Below are 17,333 nucleotides of genomic sequence, written 5' to 3'. Positions count from 1 at the left end.
CTGGCTTCTGCTCGTAAAACCTGCATTCAATAGACCTGACGAATGAGGATGCATTCAAGCATGCACTGCTTCCAGCATGAAATGTTCAAAACCAGGACGCATGGCAAAAGCCCGGTAGTTTTATACTCCGTACGAGACACGGGCAAAAACACACGGCACGCACACAGCGGTTTTATCATTAGTCGTTACCATTAGCGAACTGATCGAGAACCTCAGTTTTCCATTTATATAGCCAGCATGATTTGGCCGTGCAAATCAATCAACGTAAGCTGCATAATTCACAACAAAAATAAAATGGACAGGCACAAACGAATGCTTACATCTACAAAAATCAGCTCGCTTTGAGTTTGGGCAATTGTGGATACCATTATGGAACACAGTTTCTCTTTCCTGGCCAAGTGGTAAAAGCAAAAGAGAAAGTAAAAGGAAAATTGATCAGGCAGTTGCCGCCAATGGCACCGCTCTGTAGCAAGCCCGCCTCGCTGCACGTACGATATCCTCCACCTGCAGGGACAAGAGCAAGGATGCTAAGTAGAGCAGAACAGAGCAATGATTGGACAGAGTCTAATACGTTACACGACAACAATGCTTCACTGCTTCCTTCTAATTGCTCTTGCTAATGACAGCACGTTGGTGCATTTCCCGATCTACAGGCCTATTTGTGCAGCAAAGAAACTATAGCTATGGCAAGAAATTTGGTGGCAGACAGCATTGGACCTTCCCTTTGCATGGGAGCCCCAGACCAAAACACGCCATTGTCAATAATGTAAGGTCAGAAATGCATCTAAACTTTGGAGTTTGGACCACTAAATGTCGCTAGAGTCATGTACAAACCAGTTTCACACACCACGCATCAAGTGCAGCAGAACAAATAATAGTGATGCGGTGACCACCTTGACCAGAATAGCCACCTGGTATCAACAACTAGACAACAGGGTAGGGAATCACCAACTTCTTAATTATGAAGGGACACCTCCAGGCATAACAGGGTGGCAGACAACATTCCATAGAAAGGTACTCCCTCCGATCCATATTAATTGTCTCAAATTTGCACAAATTTACGTCTAGATACATGTAATATCTTGACAATTAATATGGATCGGAGGGAGTAAGTGATATTAAGCTATGGAAAATGTTGGTGCTGACAATGTTGCACTGTTGTGCCCCCACTTTATTTGTGGCCATATGATTTCCATATTATGGGTCAAATGGCAGTGCACATCTGATAATTGAAATGAAAAATAAAATTTTGACCTAGCAGGGTATGTGCAAATGACCAACCTGAGTCTAGACATACTACAATTCCAGATACAATGTGCAGATATATGCATGAATCTGATTTGCAGGTTATTCCAACAAGGTGCTGTCGTGCTGACTAGTTCCAGATACAACTTGTGACATATGCATGAATCCAGTATGCAGGTAATTACAGGGTGATGGCTGTTTGCAATCAATATAAGAATAGAAGATAATGTTCATCATAAAAATTCAGATATTCCGAATATCCAACCTCACTTGAATGCAACCATGGGATGATCTAGCAATCATGCTTCCATGCACAGGGTACCATTACAATGAACTAAAACTCGTGTTTCCTTATTCTTGGATGCACTCATGCACGACATGCATTTTTGAACGATAATGCAATCAATTCACGTAACACTCAAACATGTCTTTAACCATTCTATCATCATTCAACTCGGCACGAATACATGCATGCACCTCCAAATGCAAAGGATCAAATAAAAGCACCTAGTAAGCAGTTACTTCAAAGAAAATAAATGTAAGCAACTAGAAAAACAAGCAGTCATGCAGGACAGCACTACATGTGGAAGTCCAAGCCATAAAATGTATTGAAGAGAAAGAATTGTCACACAGTGTATACAAGACCCAGAAAGAAATCTGACGAAAGACAAGAAGCATTAAGCAGGACCTGTGGAACAGCCAATCTCTCAAGGTTGGCAGCATAGGGCATGGGTACATCAGCTCCAGCAATCCTCTCAACTGGTGCATCAAGATACTCAAAGCTTTCTTCGACAACAGACATGCTGCAAAGAAGGGATACATGTGTAAGAAGAATCTTGTGTGTATTGATTGTGTGTGTGTGTGTGTGAGAGAGAGAGAGAGGGAGAGAGAACCATATCTCAGCACCAACACCATGCTGGGGGAAGCCTTCTTCAAGAGTCACCAATCTATTTGTCTTCCTAACAGATGCATTTATGGCAGCTCTGTCCAGTGGTCTAATTGATCGAAGGTTGATCACCTATTGACAAATATCATAGAAAAGAAGGAATCATTGATGGCATGTACCATGTAGAGAAATAAAAAAAAGTCCAAATGATAGGATATATACTGAACATAGAGTTTTACAAAAGATATACCTCAGCGCTGATTCCTTCCTTGGACAATATATCTGCAGCCTGTAAACAAATTGAGCATTATAAATTTATAATATGGCAAAACAAAAATGCTGAAACAGTACTTCAATCCATCTGTTGAACAGAACATCCCTTTCATTAGAACAAAATACCAAAAAGAAAAATGCAAGTTCCAAATGGCCATTTTGCATATCAGTTTAACGAATACCAAAAGGGCATTGACGCAGTTCATTCGACTCCTCCCGAAACAAGACATGTCACGTCATTGACAAATGGAAGCTAATGATGTATCAAATCATAGAGTTGATGCAAAACATTTTCATCCTGATCCCACACCTGTAGAGCATAACCGACCATCTTGGAGAATGCAGTAATGGTAACATCTTTTCCCTTGCGTTCTATCTACAGAAAGCAGAGATCCACAGGTAAGTGTATGCTGCATAGAAGTTCAGTAATTCTATTTCTATCCCAAGAAGTGTATATCTAAAGAGTATGCATCTTATCACTGAAACCATGCATGCATTGAAAATTAACACTAGAAAACCACCAAAGCAGGGAATGCATCTCGGTTACTTTGCTTTTTTGTTGTTACGTAATCCCCAGGGTCTAACAACTTTGTTTCAAATACATGCACATAACAAGCATACCTTAGCTTTGCCAATCGGCAGAGAGAAACTAGAATCAAGCACTTCATCAGAAACAGGGAATGATTCTCCATACCTGTAGAAAGCAACATGTCAACATCTCAATAAAATGATAAGTAGTCACTAGTTAAATATCTCAACAATGACAGATGGCACCTACAGCAATTCATTTTCCAGAAAAACAACAGGATCAGGATCCCTTATTGCAGCTTTTAGCAAGCCTCGAGCATCTTCTGCAGAATATGGCGCCAGAACCTTAAGCCCTGGAACATGAGCATACCAAGCTGCATAGCACTGTATACCAGTTCAATTAGTATAGTTAGAGCACCATTTAACCATTATTATTTAGTGCTAAAATAATAGATGCTATCACGATGTATGGGAGACAGATGGAGCATATATTAGAGCTGGTAAAAACTAACTTCACACCTCTTTTGTTCAGTTGACGACAGCATTGCAGACTTGGATAAAGGACTCTCGTATAGATAATTAAGGTCTATTGGCTTAAAATATATCATTCAGTCCATGACGTTAACATTTTAGTATTAGCAAATAGTTTACATGGCTACTGTATCTTCTAAAACCAAGCTCAAGCAGGTGGCAATAGCAGTACAAAGAAACGAAGCCACTTCAAAATCACTCAAGTACTAAGATGAACTGATAGATGAGCCATTCCCTGTTACAAACCTGTGAATGTTGAGCACCAACTCCAGCAGCAGCTCCATTTGGTCCTCTGAAAACAATAGGAACATTTATCTGACCAGCTGACATGTAGTTTGACTTGGCAGCTGAGTTGATGATATGATCGATTGCCTGAATGTGCGATACAAATCGTTAAGTTTTTTTTTACATCATAAACAACTAAAATCTGAATTGATACAAATAATAAAAAAAAATAGAAAAGTATATTGCAACGAGATTCACTTGGCAAAGAAATTGGAAAGACTGATATAAAGCGTGTTATCTGCTCTATATAGCAGGCGGTCAGTGGACCATGAGTGACAAACTTCTTGTCAAACAGATGAGGGAATCATATAAGCCACATGAGGAAAACATGTATGATGTTAAACTTTAATTATACTACATGGGAGTAACCATGGCTATAAATTGCTTTTCAAACGACCAGACTGAAAGTTGCCAACCTTGTGAATGCTTCTAAAATAACGAACAAGAAAAACATATATGTAATTGTCAAACATCAAAGCTATTTCTTGTGTAAGTCTTGGAAAAACTGGAGAAACTATTATCAGCTTCAGAAGCCTCGCTGTTAACCTAGCATCTTAGTAACATCATTCGTAAAACATAACTACTACCAATCAAACATAAGGTACACAGCGAGGCGCTTCTTTAGAAAACTAGCAAGAAAAAAGGGTAGTAAGAACATGCAGTTACATCAAAATCCAAGTATAGCAACGTAAAAAACCAATGTTTCCTGAGAGGTGATTACACGATATCTTCATTGATAATCACACAATTCATAAAGCACAAATTAAGTTGATTATTATTAATTAACCGTTGCGATGCTTTAAGGCTTGTACCATTCTTGTGCTTCTTGCATCTTGAACCAACAGGCATTCCAGAACATTAGAAATTAAGTGATTAAAAATCAAAGTACCGATCCTTATAGTGCTACACTAATATTATCAGATGACTGACCTGCATTGAGAAATTAAATGTCATGAACTCTATGACTGGCCGAAGACCCTGATAGGCTGCACCAACACCAATGCCAGTAAAACCAGCCTGGACAACCATATAAAAAACAGATAAATGCTTGAACAAAATTGCTTCAATTCAAAAAATTACAAATGGTCAGCAACAGCTGGAAGGTTTGAAGATTGTAAGAGCCCAACCTCCGTAATTGGAGTATCGAGCACCCTATCAGGACCATACTTGTCAAGCAAGCCCTTTGTAATCTGCAGAAAAACAATGAAAGATCAATAATCATAGAGAAATTGATAACAGTTGGTAATGAGCCTAACGCCAAAACAATAATCTTTAAAAAGTTTACACACCTTGTATGCACCTTGATATTCTCCAACCTACCACCAATAAGAAGTTTTAGAAAAAGAGAAGCTGATAAAGAAAAAAAAAATAGTTTTCATACAAAATGCTACCTCTTCGCCCATCAAAAAGACCGAAGGATCAGCGGACATTTCTTCGTCTAGTGCAGTGTTCAACGCTTCACGAACGGTGATCTGAACAGGTAAAATAATATTGTATGCAACTTGCCTTGTCCAAAAAAAATACTTCGAAGGTAAGAACAATGCTTTCCCTTTTTCCCAAGCAACAACCAACCACGCTTCCCAAAAGACTAACTCTCATACAATGGCAGATATTTTCAGCACAAGAACAAGATAGAAATGTTATCTGGACTTCCAAAGAGGGGAAACATATCTGACCAACAGAACTGTGAAGCAGTTTGTACTGGCCAGTCCAGGAACCATCCTTTGATTCCCACAAAGAGGGGCAATAACATATACTATGAATCACACCAATGAACAATATTATCCAGTCCCACTGCCATTCATTCTGATACTTAAGTTAAAAAGAGAAGGTACCAGGTAAAAACCAAAAAGTTAAGAAGATATTAATGCTCAACCAGAGAACTTCAATCCAAAAGGGTTATGTGGGTGTGAGAATCATGAAGTTGAAAGCCATTTCTTGAGACAGGAAAGGGTTTAATGCAGGGAGATACTGTGTCTCTATTGTTCTCTGCTTTTAACCTTGTAGCTGCTATTTTAACTAGAATGTTGCTTAAAGCTGCTGAGCATAATCTGATTTCAATATGGAATGATGGTAAGGACTCATGGATATTCCCATGGAACAATATGAGATATCAATCTCATAAAATTTATCTGAGATACATCAATCAAAAACATGCTCCTAGTCCCTTCAAATGGATTTCGAAATAGGTTTGCTTATCAAAGCAGAAATCTTTTTTTGGCTGATGATCCAGGACAGGATCAACACAAGGGATATGATGTCTAGGAAAAACTTCTATGTACAGGAAAGAAATTGTGTTCTTTGTGACGAGCTAGTTGACGAAATAGTTGAACACCTTTTCCTTGGATGTGAATTCAGTCAACAATTCTGGTGGATGCTTGGGCTTGAATGGGATTCTGAACTAGCCATTGTGGACATTCTAATGGCAAACCAGCATCTCCATCACATATCATGCTTCCGGGAAGTTTTAACACTCGGCTGCTTGGAGTCTTTGGAATCACAGAAACCTTATCATCTTTAATGCAGCCACCAGGAATGTGGAAGACATTTTTTCTACTTTCAAGGAATATTTCATCCTGGTTAGGCATAGAGCCAAACCAAGCTTAGAAGAGGGAATTTCTGATTGGCTTGACTCATTGTAATCTTTATTTTTGGCCTTTTGTACATACCATATACAAAATTTATAACGCACTAGGGACCTTTCCTACTGTTTTCGGTCAAAAAAAAAAACATAATCTGATTTCTGGTTTCCTACCTTCCTTCAGACCTGAGGGTAATCAGTTTATAGTGTGCAGATGATACCTTGATTTTTCTTTAAAATGAGTTGGCTTTAGCCCAAAATCTGAAATGGTTGCTCTCCTTGTATAAACAAATATCTGGCATGAGTATCAACTTTCCTAAAAGTGATCTCATACCAATTGCTAACCCCTTGAGATACTAATGTGCCGGATCAAGAATTTGAGTATAAAACTAGTGAGTTACCTATTAAATATCTAGGAGTACCACTTCATCATAGCAAATTAAGAAAGGAAGATCTGCAATCAGTGGTTGACAAGATCATCAATAAGATTGCAGGACGGAGGCAGACTACTGTCTTATGGTGGCAAAGTAGTGCTCATTAGAGCTTGTCTAGCTAGAATCCCAATTTATCTGTTATCCATCATTAAGTTACTTCCTGGGCTATCCAGGCCATTAACTCTTAAATGGCTCACTGCTTATGGGATAACTGCGAAGGCCATAGGAAATATCAGTTGGCTAACTAGGAGTTGGTGAGTATGAAGGACTTTATGGGATAACTATTACACCCAATTCTTGCTCAAAGCCTTATCTTAACGAAACCTAATACGCAGTATATTTTGTAACTGCGCAAGTACGATTTAGAGCAAATGCTATCTGAAATCTCTTCAAATATAGAACAAGCTCAAATGATTCGGAAGCTGCATAGCTCTGGGCTCTATAATGTGCAATCCCTTTATGCTGTTATTAACTTTCAGGGAGTAAATCATGTTTATATTCCACACATAGATCCCCTAGGGTGCAGATGTTCTTAAGGTTACTGTCACACAATAAACTAATTACTAGAGACAATTTGAGCAAGAGACAAAACATATCTGATCCTAGCTGTCTATTATGTATTTATGTTCTGACATTTTGGCGCATGTTAAGGCGGTGCTGTAAGAGAGCTTAAACTGTACTCTAGCCTTTTGCTGTAAAAAAAGTTATGAAAAATGCAAGGAATACATTGGCATTATATGATTTGAACAGCATTTCCCTAATGTTAGTCAATGGGTGTTTGTTATGCAAAGTATAACCAACATATCACCATAGGCATGGTCATTAGATAATAATATCACATTTTAAGAACAACCAGAAAAAAGAAAGGAAGGTGAACAGGACCGTCCTGCATAAGCAAATTCGATATCATCGTGCAAATAGGAAAATATCTTGCCAAACGAAGGCAGGAGTAAATTGGCAAATAAGAAGTTCACAATCATAAGGTACTGTCAGACTATCACGATATAGACAAAGAAAACATCAAATTTATGTAAGCCAGGCCACAAAGACGCCTCATCTTCTAAGCTGTGTGACAATCATTGTTGAAAGCATAGGCTCTACCACCCTAGGATAAAGCAATTCCCATACTTTGACTCTACCCCTCCACAGTCCAGAGGACATTAGCCCACACAATCCGTGTCAAAAGGTAGCCATAATTTGCAAATATACAAATCTAAAACAGTGGTGGCAACAATTCTTTTTTTTTTGAGAAACTGGTGGCATCAATATGGCTTAACATCAAAACATTACAACAGCCAAAACTTCAATTATGGCACCACAATCAAAGTAGCGACTAATGGCTCAACATTGAAACATTACAGCAGCCATTACTTCAGTAACCTAATCAATACACTGTGGATACGTCATGCTCCCTCTAGTGCAAAATATAAGATGTTCTAGCTCTGTCCTAAGTCAAACTTTTTACTTATCAAACAGCCCTAAAAAAAACAAAGTTCACTGCACTAGGCAAAGCCGCATATAGAGCATTGAATTAATATCATGACCCACCAACAACTTTCAGAACCAACCACCAGCCCCAACATAAAACTAGAAAAAAATCGCTTCGTTAATAGCACCATTATGATAATAACAACAGTCGTAATCGTCCAACGCCATAAATAAAACTAAGCACCAGCCAATCAACAAACGAAACAACACAATTGAGGCAACCCCCGGCCCCGAGCACGTTATTTCAGACCAATGCAGCAAGCACGATTAAAAAACTAGGGTTCCGACAGAAGCTCACCTCCTTCCCCGCGGCGGCGTACCCCCTCGCCGCGTCCGCGGACGCCGGGCGGAGCCTCCGCAGCACCTGCCCCAGCATCTGCACGCAAAAGCGAAACACCGATCCCGTCAACAAGTCGGTAACAGATCGAACTCAAACAAACATCGCGAAATGATCGGAAGACGAGACGAGGGAGGGATTCGACACTCACGGGCCCGGATCCGAGCTGCCTCCTCGCTGCGCCCAGCATCTTCCCCCTTCGCGATCAGAGCAGCGGGCAGAAGGAATGGATTCGATGGTTGTGCAGACGCCGCCTCGGAAAGGTGGAATTGGAGATGGGGAGGAGGAGGGATGCGTTAGTAGGTGGAGGAGGAAGAGAGCGTGGATACGTCTCTGCGCGAGATTTTTTATTTAGCGCGCGTTTTGCAGGAAAGCCCCCGGCTAAATGTGAGTTTAACAGTTTAATGATGTAGGACCCGCATCTTTGCCCAGATAAACTGGGTCTTAGGGCATGGCTGTTTGAAATTGAGCCCAGCAAGATAATGGGCCTCCTAACACACATGTAGGCATAAAAACAAAATCGAGAAACACGGAAAACCCAATCCACCGTCTTTGAAAAGATCTTCAATCTCTCGGCGATTCTCGTCACTTCTGTAGCCAATCTGATGGGATCCAACAAATCATCTGATGAAATCTAGTTTTGCTTCTCTTCGGTGTGTGTCTTGGCGGTTGGCGGTGGATATAGTTCTGTGACTCTATTTTTCTTTTTGATAGACGTTGCAACATACTGTATAGAGCCAATGGTTGTTGAGTCCCGTCTTTCTAACTTTTTAAAGTATATTTTCATCAATTCATCGACGAAATGGTGGTTTCACAGCTTATCGTATGGTTGGTGTATCGCTGACCTGGTATGAACAATTTTACATTCTCACTTTCTAATGTTGACGGCTCATGTGGCTTTTCAACATCTATAGGGTTACTTCAACCTATGCAAGCATGATATATTGCAAATGCATGAAGAAAAATCAAAATGCAGATGGACATCAAAAGAGATTGAGATGGATGAGGATAAGAGTGGAAAGCTGTCGGCGTGAACTTATTTCTCTCGCGCATTCTAGCGTGCACTAAGCTCAAGCCGAAAATTACGATGACACTCATAATGAATAAAAACCTCCTTTGAGTACACAGACATAACCATAGACTTGTCCACTTTCAGTTGCAATTACGCTCAAGAACGAAACCAATGAGTACACTGGAGACCTAGTCCCATGGGCATGGGCGGACCCACGTTAGGGGTTGTGGGCGCAACTGCCCCCACTCAAATCTCTTGTATTTTGTTCATGACATATTGAGATTTTCCCCACTTATGCTAAACATTTGCCCCATTCTTTTAATCTTATTGCATATTTTCAAATGCTTACATGCTTTGCCCCCTCTCAATTAATATCCTTGGCCCGCCCATGCCCATGGGTGATACTTAGGGCATCTCCAATGGTTGATACTAAGAGCATGTTCAACGCAAGGTGCTTAAGGTAGTGCTACAAAATTAAACCGGCTTATTCTCAAGCACCAATGCTTATTTTTATAATAGAACACAAGCTCCAATGCTTAGATAAAATCCGGTTTTTTCTGTGCAAGCACCTCCCTAAGCACCTTGCATTGAACATGCTCTTAGCAGGTACTAGTCCTATGTAGAGGAGAGACATATAGAAAAACATAGTACTAGTTACTTGCAGAAGTAACAGCTTCTACGCAAGTGCCAAGAACAAAAAAAAATGGCATGTGGACCCATTAGAAAAAAGAAGTGAATAGAAAAGAGAAGAGAAAAACCGTGGTGTTGTTGTTCTCGACAACAATTAGAGTAAGGGGTGCCAAAACTCGATGGCACAAGTGCGAGTATAAAAGTAGGGCGTATACGCCGGCCTTATAGCGAAGGTCGCCGTACACTTGGACAAGTTGGCACGTCGATATTTTTTGTATAGGTTCAGTCGATCCTGCGGGTGCGACTTAGTTCTATGTTAGGAGAGGCTTCGAATGGGTCGTTAGCCAAAGCGTTCGGGTCGATCGAGGCTCCCCGAATCACTTAGTGAGAGGTCGAAAGGGGCCGCCTCGTACTAGGGCCGAACGAGGCTTCCCAAGTAGCGAGGTCGAGATACCCTTAATACTCTAACCCGATTCCCTCTCCTTCGGGTTCGGGCCGAACGAGGCTTCCCGAGATCCCGAAACTAGAGCTCCTCTCAAAGAGGCTCTCTAGCTCTCTCCCCTTGAGTTTATTCAAGTGAGAATGAATGGTACATGCCCCCCATGGTGGGGTATTTATAGCCCAAGGGTCCATGACAAAAGATCATGGCTATTCTTGAGGGAGAGAGAAAAGTGGGGGCAAAATGGTAAAAGTAACTCCTTTGGTTCATAGCTTTTGTGTGCACCATGTGAGAAAAGTGGGGCTTGGTCCACGGTCCACCATGGACTAAAGGCCCCCTCCTCACACCTTTCTTGCCCCCTACTATAGTTCATTTGACCCTTTGACCATGGCATGAGAGGTTTGCCTTGTTGACTAGTCTTCCTTTGTCATGTAGGATTGACTGTGTCACGTGAGCGTCTTGATTTATGCTTGCGGAATGTTGACTTGGTCATCGCCACGTAGAATTTATGACCCGGCCCATATAAGGGTTTTATTTTATTACAACACATGGAATAAAAATTAGTAATGGCTTGTTGTTGAAGATGCTCTTACAAACAAACTAGCCAACCAAAACTTGTAGAGTATTTGGCGGGTCAGGCCGAGACCCGTAATTTGATATATGGTACAAGAATTCTCGTGTATCTGAAAAATGCCACGGAGCTCTAATTCTCATCTTTCAAAAAATAAAATTATGGTAACATATTTTGAATATGCAAAAATTGAATTGTTATACTCCCTCCGTGCAACAAAGGAAGCCTCAATTTTGACTAAATTTGAATGCATCTATACACTAAATTACATCTAGGTACATCCAAATTTTAACAAACTTGAGATATCGTTTGTTGGACGGAGGGAGTATATCAAATTAACTTTTTTTTTAGCTGCATTTCAGTAGAGACAACAAAATGGAACGGACTCCGAGCGTTCTCATGCCATCACCCCTCTCAGCCGTCCAATCGGTTTTTTTGGCCTCCGGCCGTCCAAACGCACCTGGACCTCAAGCCCGCTGGCTGGGCTGCTGCTTCGCCAGGAAAATTGCAGCAACCCTGTTAATTGGGCCGGTTTATAGCCCAGTAGGCACGTGGAACCTCCCGATCGAGCACTGCCTCTGTCCCTCGCGCAAGGATTAGTTCGCTTCACCTCCCCTCCCTTCCGTCTCCTCTCTGCCCTCTACCGTACGCGCGCACCCGGGTCTAGGTCTAGGCGCTCACTCCAGCAACCGACGAGGAGCCTAGGCATCTCCCTCCCTCCTTCTCCTCCGGCGGTGGCAGGTTAGGAAGATCCTCTTCTCCTCTCCCCCACCGCTCGAACCGGTTCGATTCAATCCTCACGACTATTTAGTCCAGCCGCCACTATCGCCCTCTCTTGCAACTGGCGACGAGACCCTTGATTTCGCCTTCATCAAAGGTAAATATCATACCCTAAGAGGCTCCTTTGTGTATTTCGCTCGCCTCGACACCGTCTTATCCCATGCCAGAGGCGAGGGCTAGGAGGGCGACATTGCCATGGTCTCCGCCGACAGCTTTCATGTCCACGCCGGAGTTTGACACCGTCGTTGTGCCATGGCCTCCATACATATGAGAGGTGAAGAATCAGTTAAGTCATTCCCCCCACCTTTCTGACTGGCGCACAACCATGCTTCTTAATCATGTGTTCATAGGATTCTTAATCTGCAGCTGATCTCGAATCACGTCCTTGATTCTAATGCAGGAAACCCTCACCACCGAACGCTAGACAGGGTACTTTTGCTGCTATCAATTTCAGCTCCTGGTCTAAAGAACTATTGTAATCTTTGCTTCCTAGGTCAATCGCATCAAATAAAGCTGAGACCCCTGCAGTCGTCCCTGCCTGACATTGGTATATGCGCATGATGTATTTTGGTAACGGTAAGCATATTATCTGATATATTGTCATTTATAAATCCTATCCAATAATATCAGGAATAAAAGAAGATGAACTCAAAGTAGGAGTTAAGCTCACAACATTAAGGTTTGGAGTTGGAGATTCATCGACAGCTTAGCACTCAGAGGCCACGGTTCTGAACTTTGGTTCATGCTCATTATCAGAATGGCATTTTCTATTAAGTACATTGTTCTAACACAATATTGATTACATACTTTAATCATGTTTGACAACATGGCCTACTACCGTTTTCTGACAGTTACACCTGCACAGTTAGCACTTAATTAGCATGACAGATTCCAACAGGGAGTGTGTATTTTTACATTGGATCTTTGCTATTTCTAGACATTTAGAAAGAAAAAATCATTTGTTTTCATTGGTTATTTGTTCCACTGTACGAAGTGCTTAAACTTATTTTCTTAATTTTCTCTCTGCAGATTTGTGTCGAGTAAGTGGTCCAGAGCTTTGATATTTGGTGTTATTTTACATGGGAGATTTGCATCAATAGATGCATCAAGCATCATGATGTGCTGCTATGTTCTTTTTCTTAAGATCTGCATAGTTTGCATAGAACACGCACATTATTGTCATTACGTGCAAGAAGGACAAACCGATTATTTTAATCTTGTGATCCACTAAATGTAGCTACCGCAGAATGAACAAATGCTGGTTCTATTTTCCTTGTAACAATTTTTTTTCTAAGATCAAGCCGGAAATTGCACTATTGCAGAACACATTTTTTTCCACTAATGCGACGATCCTGACAATTCTCAAGATCTGAGCAGGGTAATTTGCTGCCAATGACCTCCGGGCGTTTGTCCAGACCTCAGATGCATGTAGTTGCGATTCGGATGCTCCAGTGGATGGCCAGGTGCAAAGGACAAAGGATGCGCAACAAATGCTTTGTTGGTTGGCTCTGGACATTCGACCACGCCTCCACGGACGTCCAAGCCTTCATCTGTAGGTGCTGCTCCTTCCTGTTGTCTACTCCAATAAATTTACAAAAACAAGTACAAACTTGAGGCCCAGAAGGTTGGTGCACTGGAATCTCTGTTCCTATTTACCATTTTTACCTTTGAATTTTCCGTTGTTGTATCAGGTTACCAAACATTCATGAAGCATGTTCAGGATATCTGTTGGAACTCAGCACTAATAGTATTATGACATGTGATTTTAACAGTACTAAGGAAATGAGACCCAATGCAGGGTCCTGTAATCTTCATAGTCCAGGGTACACCTATGATGTTTTTTCACCTAAAACTTTGTGGGATGATACCTTATACCCCCTTTTTTGTTCATGTAGTCATAAAAGTCGACAACCAGCCTAATGCAACAATGGTATGAATCTATCAGGCAAACAATGGCCAAAAAATATCTTCAAAACAATTAAAATTCGCATAGCTGGACACTCAAGGAGCTCTCAACATGCACTCTCCTAAGCCGTCCGACCGCGTTTGAATCATCCTTTGCCGTCGAATATATCTGGCAAGCAGCATTTGAGATATATTTGGAAACAATTGAAATCCATTTTTTCTGCTATTAGCTAACATTCATCTCTTGATTACTAATAAACTTCATGAAAAAATAACTTTCATTTTCTACGCCTCTATATATTTATATCTTTCCTATCAATTAATCGTCGAAACTCACGGGCGTGGCAACGCACGTCATCGTGGTCTAAGTAAAGAAAAACAATGGCGATTGTGCCTAAGATTACTGAACAGGCAACATATCAACTCAACGGCCCCTGTGGCGCCCGTCACTTTACAGAGTTCAGAGTCGCGGGGCTACTCCCTAGCAAAATACTCCGCTGAACTACCACCAGCGCTGCGACGTGATCGCTAGCTGCGCGCCTCGATTCAAAGCAAAATCTCGGAGCGGATTCAGTCTGGCAAAGGGCCAAGCGAAGTGTTTGTCACCGGCCCCACCGATAAGTTGCATGGTCTCTCTAATTTTGCCTCTGGAAATCCGGAAAGTTTCTCGTGCTGTCCCTGACAAGTCCCTCTCCCTGGAGACTGGAGTACTTTGTCTTGGAAACATTGGCCGTTGTTTCTAATATTGGTTAAATTTTTATTTCGAAATACAGGTGCCCAGTTCCATGGATATTTTCGTTCAGGTTGTATGGTGGCGGTGAGTGGTGATTCGAAGAGGCAAAGGAAAAGACAGCTGATCGACGAGTTGCAGCAACCGACGTTTTTGCTTGATCCAGTTTCCCGTTTAAGAGAGGCTTACAAGTTACAACTGACACTGATGGCGCAGCGGCTTGACGGAGCTTTCTTCAGATGGACTCTGTCTTCATCTTCAACCCGCTGCTCAAATTCCCATCATTATGGTACAAGAAAAGGTTCGGAACTTCAAACTTCAACATGCCTTCTAGGCCAGGCCTGTCTTTGGGAGGGGACATGCATATGCAGTTGGAGCATCTTCCGAGTCCACTACTGGCTACTGCTGATTTCTTCTTGGTCCGAAACCTGGCAGGTGTCTGTCACGCAGCTCGACGACGGCGACAACGACGGCGATGGCTGGCGGCGGCCAGGTTCTTCCCGGTGCACGACATGGGGCGCACGGTCTTCGGCGCCGGCTGGCCTCCTTGCTCCGCTCTTGAGAGAGACCCGGCACACGACCCACTCTCCAGACGCCTTCTTCTGCTCGGCGGCCGCGGCGGCGAGACGGTACTCGTGCATGACCCAGCCGGTCCGCGACGGCTTCTTCCCGTTGCCGAGGTGGAAGGCGAGCGCCGTCTTGACGCCCACGACGAGCTGCCGCTTGCCATTACCGCCGCCGTACCCAGACGAAGGAGGGAACTGCACGAACACGGGCTTCTCCTTCCCCGTGGCCTTCCAGTACCCACTGCTCGCTCTCCTCCGGCTCCCGCGGCCGGTCGCCGGCGCTTGCCGCAGGCTGAAGAAGTACGCCGCCTCCCCTTCGCTCACACCTGCAACAACCGATCAATCGAAAACGCAACGAAATTAATTACTCCAGATTCCAGAACCTTCTACTCCAGTAGATATGTACTGTACAGTTTGTTCCATCTGAGCATGCGTCCAATTAATTTCGTCACGCACCGGGGAGATCCCAGGGGTCGAGCGTGGCGGCGGCGTGGACGACGGGGATGACGGCGGCGGGCAGCGGCCGGGCGAGGGCCTTGCGGCGGAGGTACTGCACCACCAGCTCCTCGTCTGTGGGGTGGAACCGGAACCCCGGCGGCAGTTGTTGCGGCCTTGCCGCGTCCCCTGCTGCCACTGGCCGCCTCTCCATTAGAGCTTCCCCTTTTGCTTGTGTGCAGTGAAGCTGTAACTAGAAGCTGATCAGCGATAATTTTTAGAGACACGGAGAGAGCGAGCGAGCGAGAGAGAGAGAGGGGGGTTTGATGAGTGGAGTGGAGAAGAAAAGGCGGGGGATTTATAGGGATCCCGAACTCCCCTGTGGCGTGGATCGTACACCATCCCGTCGGCCGCCCCGTCTCCCCGTTGCTTAAAAAGCATGATTCCTTGTTCGACTTGACAAGATCCTGTCCCTGTCACCGCTTAAATTGTCTCCGATTCATTATCATTTTCTTTCGACCACGGAATGAGAATTAGTAGTATTCACGAGGTGAACACAGAGAAGAAAATTCTAAGAGATGTAATGTAATCATGTCATGTCATACAGGTGTATGTACTTATTGGTCTCTGACCCTCTCTCTCATTGCTCTGTGCTACGTACTTGTCTTGGCGGCTTGGCTTTTGTGATCATTGTTATGCAGAACCCTGCCTTAGCTGCTACTGAAAGCCGCCATCGCTTGCTGTTCTTGCTTTAGATGTTACTTCAGACATTCTCCATTGTACCGTACGTGTACCGTGCGTGTCAGCGTGTGAACTGGAGAGAACGGTGGGCGGGCGCCTTTCCTTGTTTGTGCTTGCAATCATGCAGCCCACCAAGTTACCCAGTGCATGTGCTTGCAACTCTTAATTAATCCTTGCTTCATGCTTAGTTGCTTCCTGCTTCCTCCTTCCGGGCAATCGAACGTCACAAGTTACCGAATCTCAGGAACTCCTTGGGTCCACACGATGATGATGAGCACGCAGATATTTCCTAAGTTAAAAAAAATGACCGGCAAGCAGACATTTCAAGGGCACAGCCAGAAAAATTCAGCCGAGGTGATAGATTTACCTGCATCAGCCTCTGACTTTGCAGTTGCGTCCTCCAATTAATGCTAATCGCTTTCCTTGTGTGATCGTGTCTCTAGCTCCCATTGAAACCACTGACTAACTTATAATTCAATGGGCTCTTTAAATTTTAGATTACGATGCTTCTTTTTCTTCGCCCAAATCACCGGCTTCAGCAGAACAAGATCCACGCGAAAACAACGGGCTCGAATGTATATCCGCCGGGGGGCGGCCAATGATCTTCGAGGTAAAGAAATCCAGGCAGCCGCATGTGTGATGTCAAAGTGTAGATCACTGAGCCAACTGGTGCAAGCAAGCCGAGGTAATAAGCCAGAGGGTAATTTAACTTTGGTCGATCTCCCTGTCATCGTTTGCTTGCCAGATGCAGGCTTGGGTTGGAATAACTTTAGCATGGATGAAACTTGTGGACTTGCTTGCCTCGCCGCGAATCGAATCGAGTCATGCGAGTGACGTTTTGGTGAGATCAGAGGAGAGATCGTCTTACACCCAAACGAGGTAACTTCTCCAGTGTTACTACCTAGCAACTTGATCGCTAGACTTATTATTTTTAAC

General features: G+C 43.0%; 2 protein-coding genes across 2 annotated transcripts; both read right to left on the bottom strand.

Moving 5' to 3' along the window:
- Positions 1 to 197: 197 nt before the first annotated feature.
- On the bottom strand, positions 198 to 8,918 carry LOC100845850 (pyruvate dehydrogenase E1 component subunit beta-2, mitochondrial). Its single transcript, XM_003578352.4, has 14 exons — positions 8,740 to 8,918; positions 8,550 to 8,627; positions 5,140 to 5,220; positions 5,038 to 5,064; positions 4,876 to 4,938; positions 4,679 to 4,765; positions 3,710 to 3,835; positions 3,183 to 3,316; positions 3,026 to 3,098; positions 2,715 to 2,780; positions 2,382 to 2,420; positions 2,139 to 2,263; positions 1,934 to 2,048; positions 198 to 504 (listed from the first exon to the last, which is right to left on the bottom strand). Exons 1-14 carry the CDS (start codon positions 8,776 to 8,778, stop codon positions 436 to 438), a joined length of 1,122 nt encoding a protein of 373 aa, XP_003578400.1. The 5' UTR covers positions 8,779 to 8,918; the 3' UTR covers positions 198 to 435.
- A 5,740-nt stretch (positions 8,919 to 14,658) lies between these two features.
- LOC100821743 (NAC domain-containing protein 41) lies at positions 14,659 to 16,026 on the bottom strand. Its single transcript, XM_003576676.4, has 2 exons — positions 15,678 to 16,026; positions 14,659 to 15,547 (listed from the first exon to the last, which is right to left on the bottom strand). The coding sequence occupies exons 1-2, from the start codon at positions 15,868 to 15,870 to the stop codon at positions 15,048 to 15,050; spliced, it is 693 nt and encodes a 230-aa protein (XP_003576724.1). The 5' UTR covers positions 15,871 to 16,026; the 3' UTR covers positions 14,659 to 15,047.
- Between the last annotated feature and the right edge of the window lie 1,307 nt (positions 16,027 to 17,333).

Source organism: Brachypodium distachyon, chromosome 4, assembly GCF_000005505.3.
Source record: "Brachypodium distachyon strain Bd21 chromosome 4, Brachypodium_distachyon_v3.0, whole genome shotgun sequence".
Classification (NCBI taxonomy): domain Eukaryota; kingdom Viridiplantae; phylum Streptophyta; class Magnoliopsida; order Poales; family Poaceae; genus Brachypodium; species Brachypodium distachyon.
This window is presented reverse-complemented; position numbering and strand designations above follow the sequence as displayed.

Coding starts and splice junctions, on each gene's coding strand:
- LOC100845850 (XM_003578352.4), bottom strand. CDS start 8,778: ATGCTGGGCGCAGCGAGGAGGCAGCTCGGATCCGGGCCC. Junction 8,628..8,739: donor GGCAGCTCGGATCCGGGCCC/GTGAGTGTCGAA, acceptor TTTTGCGTGCAG/ATGCTGGGGCAGGTGCTGCG. Junction 505..1,933: donor AGAGATTGGCTGTTCCACAG/GTCCTGCTTAAT, acceptor TTGTCCCTGCAG/GTGGAGGATATCGTACGTGC.
- LOC100821743 (XM_003576676.4), bottom strand. CDS start 15,870: ATGGAGAGGCGGCCAGTGGCAGCAGGGGACGCGGCAAGGCCGCAACAA. Junction 15,548..15,677: donor CGACCCCTGGGATCTCCCCG/GTGCGTGACGAA, acceptor CGGTTGTTGCAG/GTGTGAGCGAAGGGGAGGCG.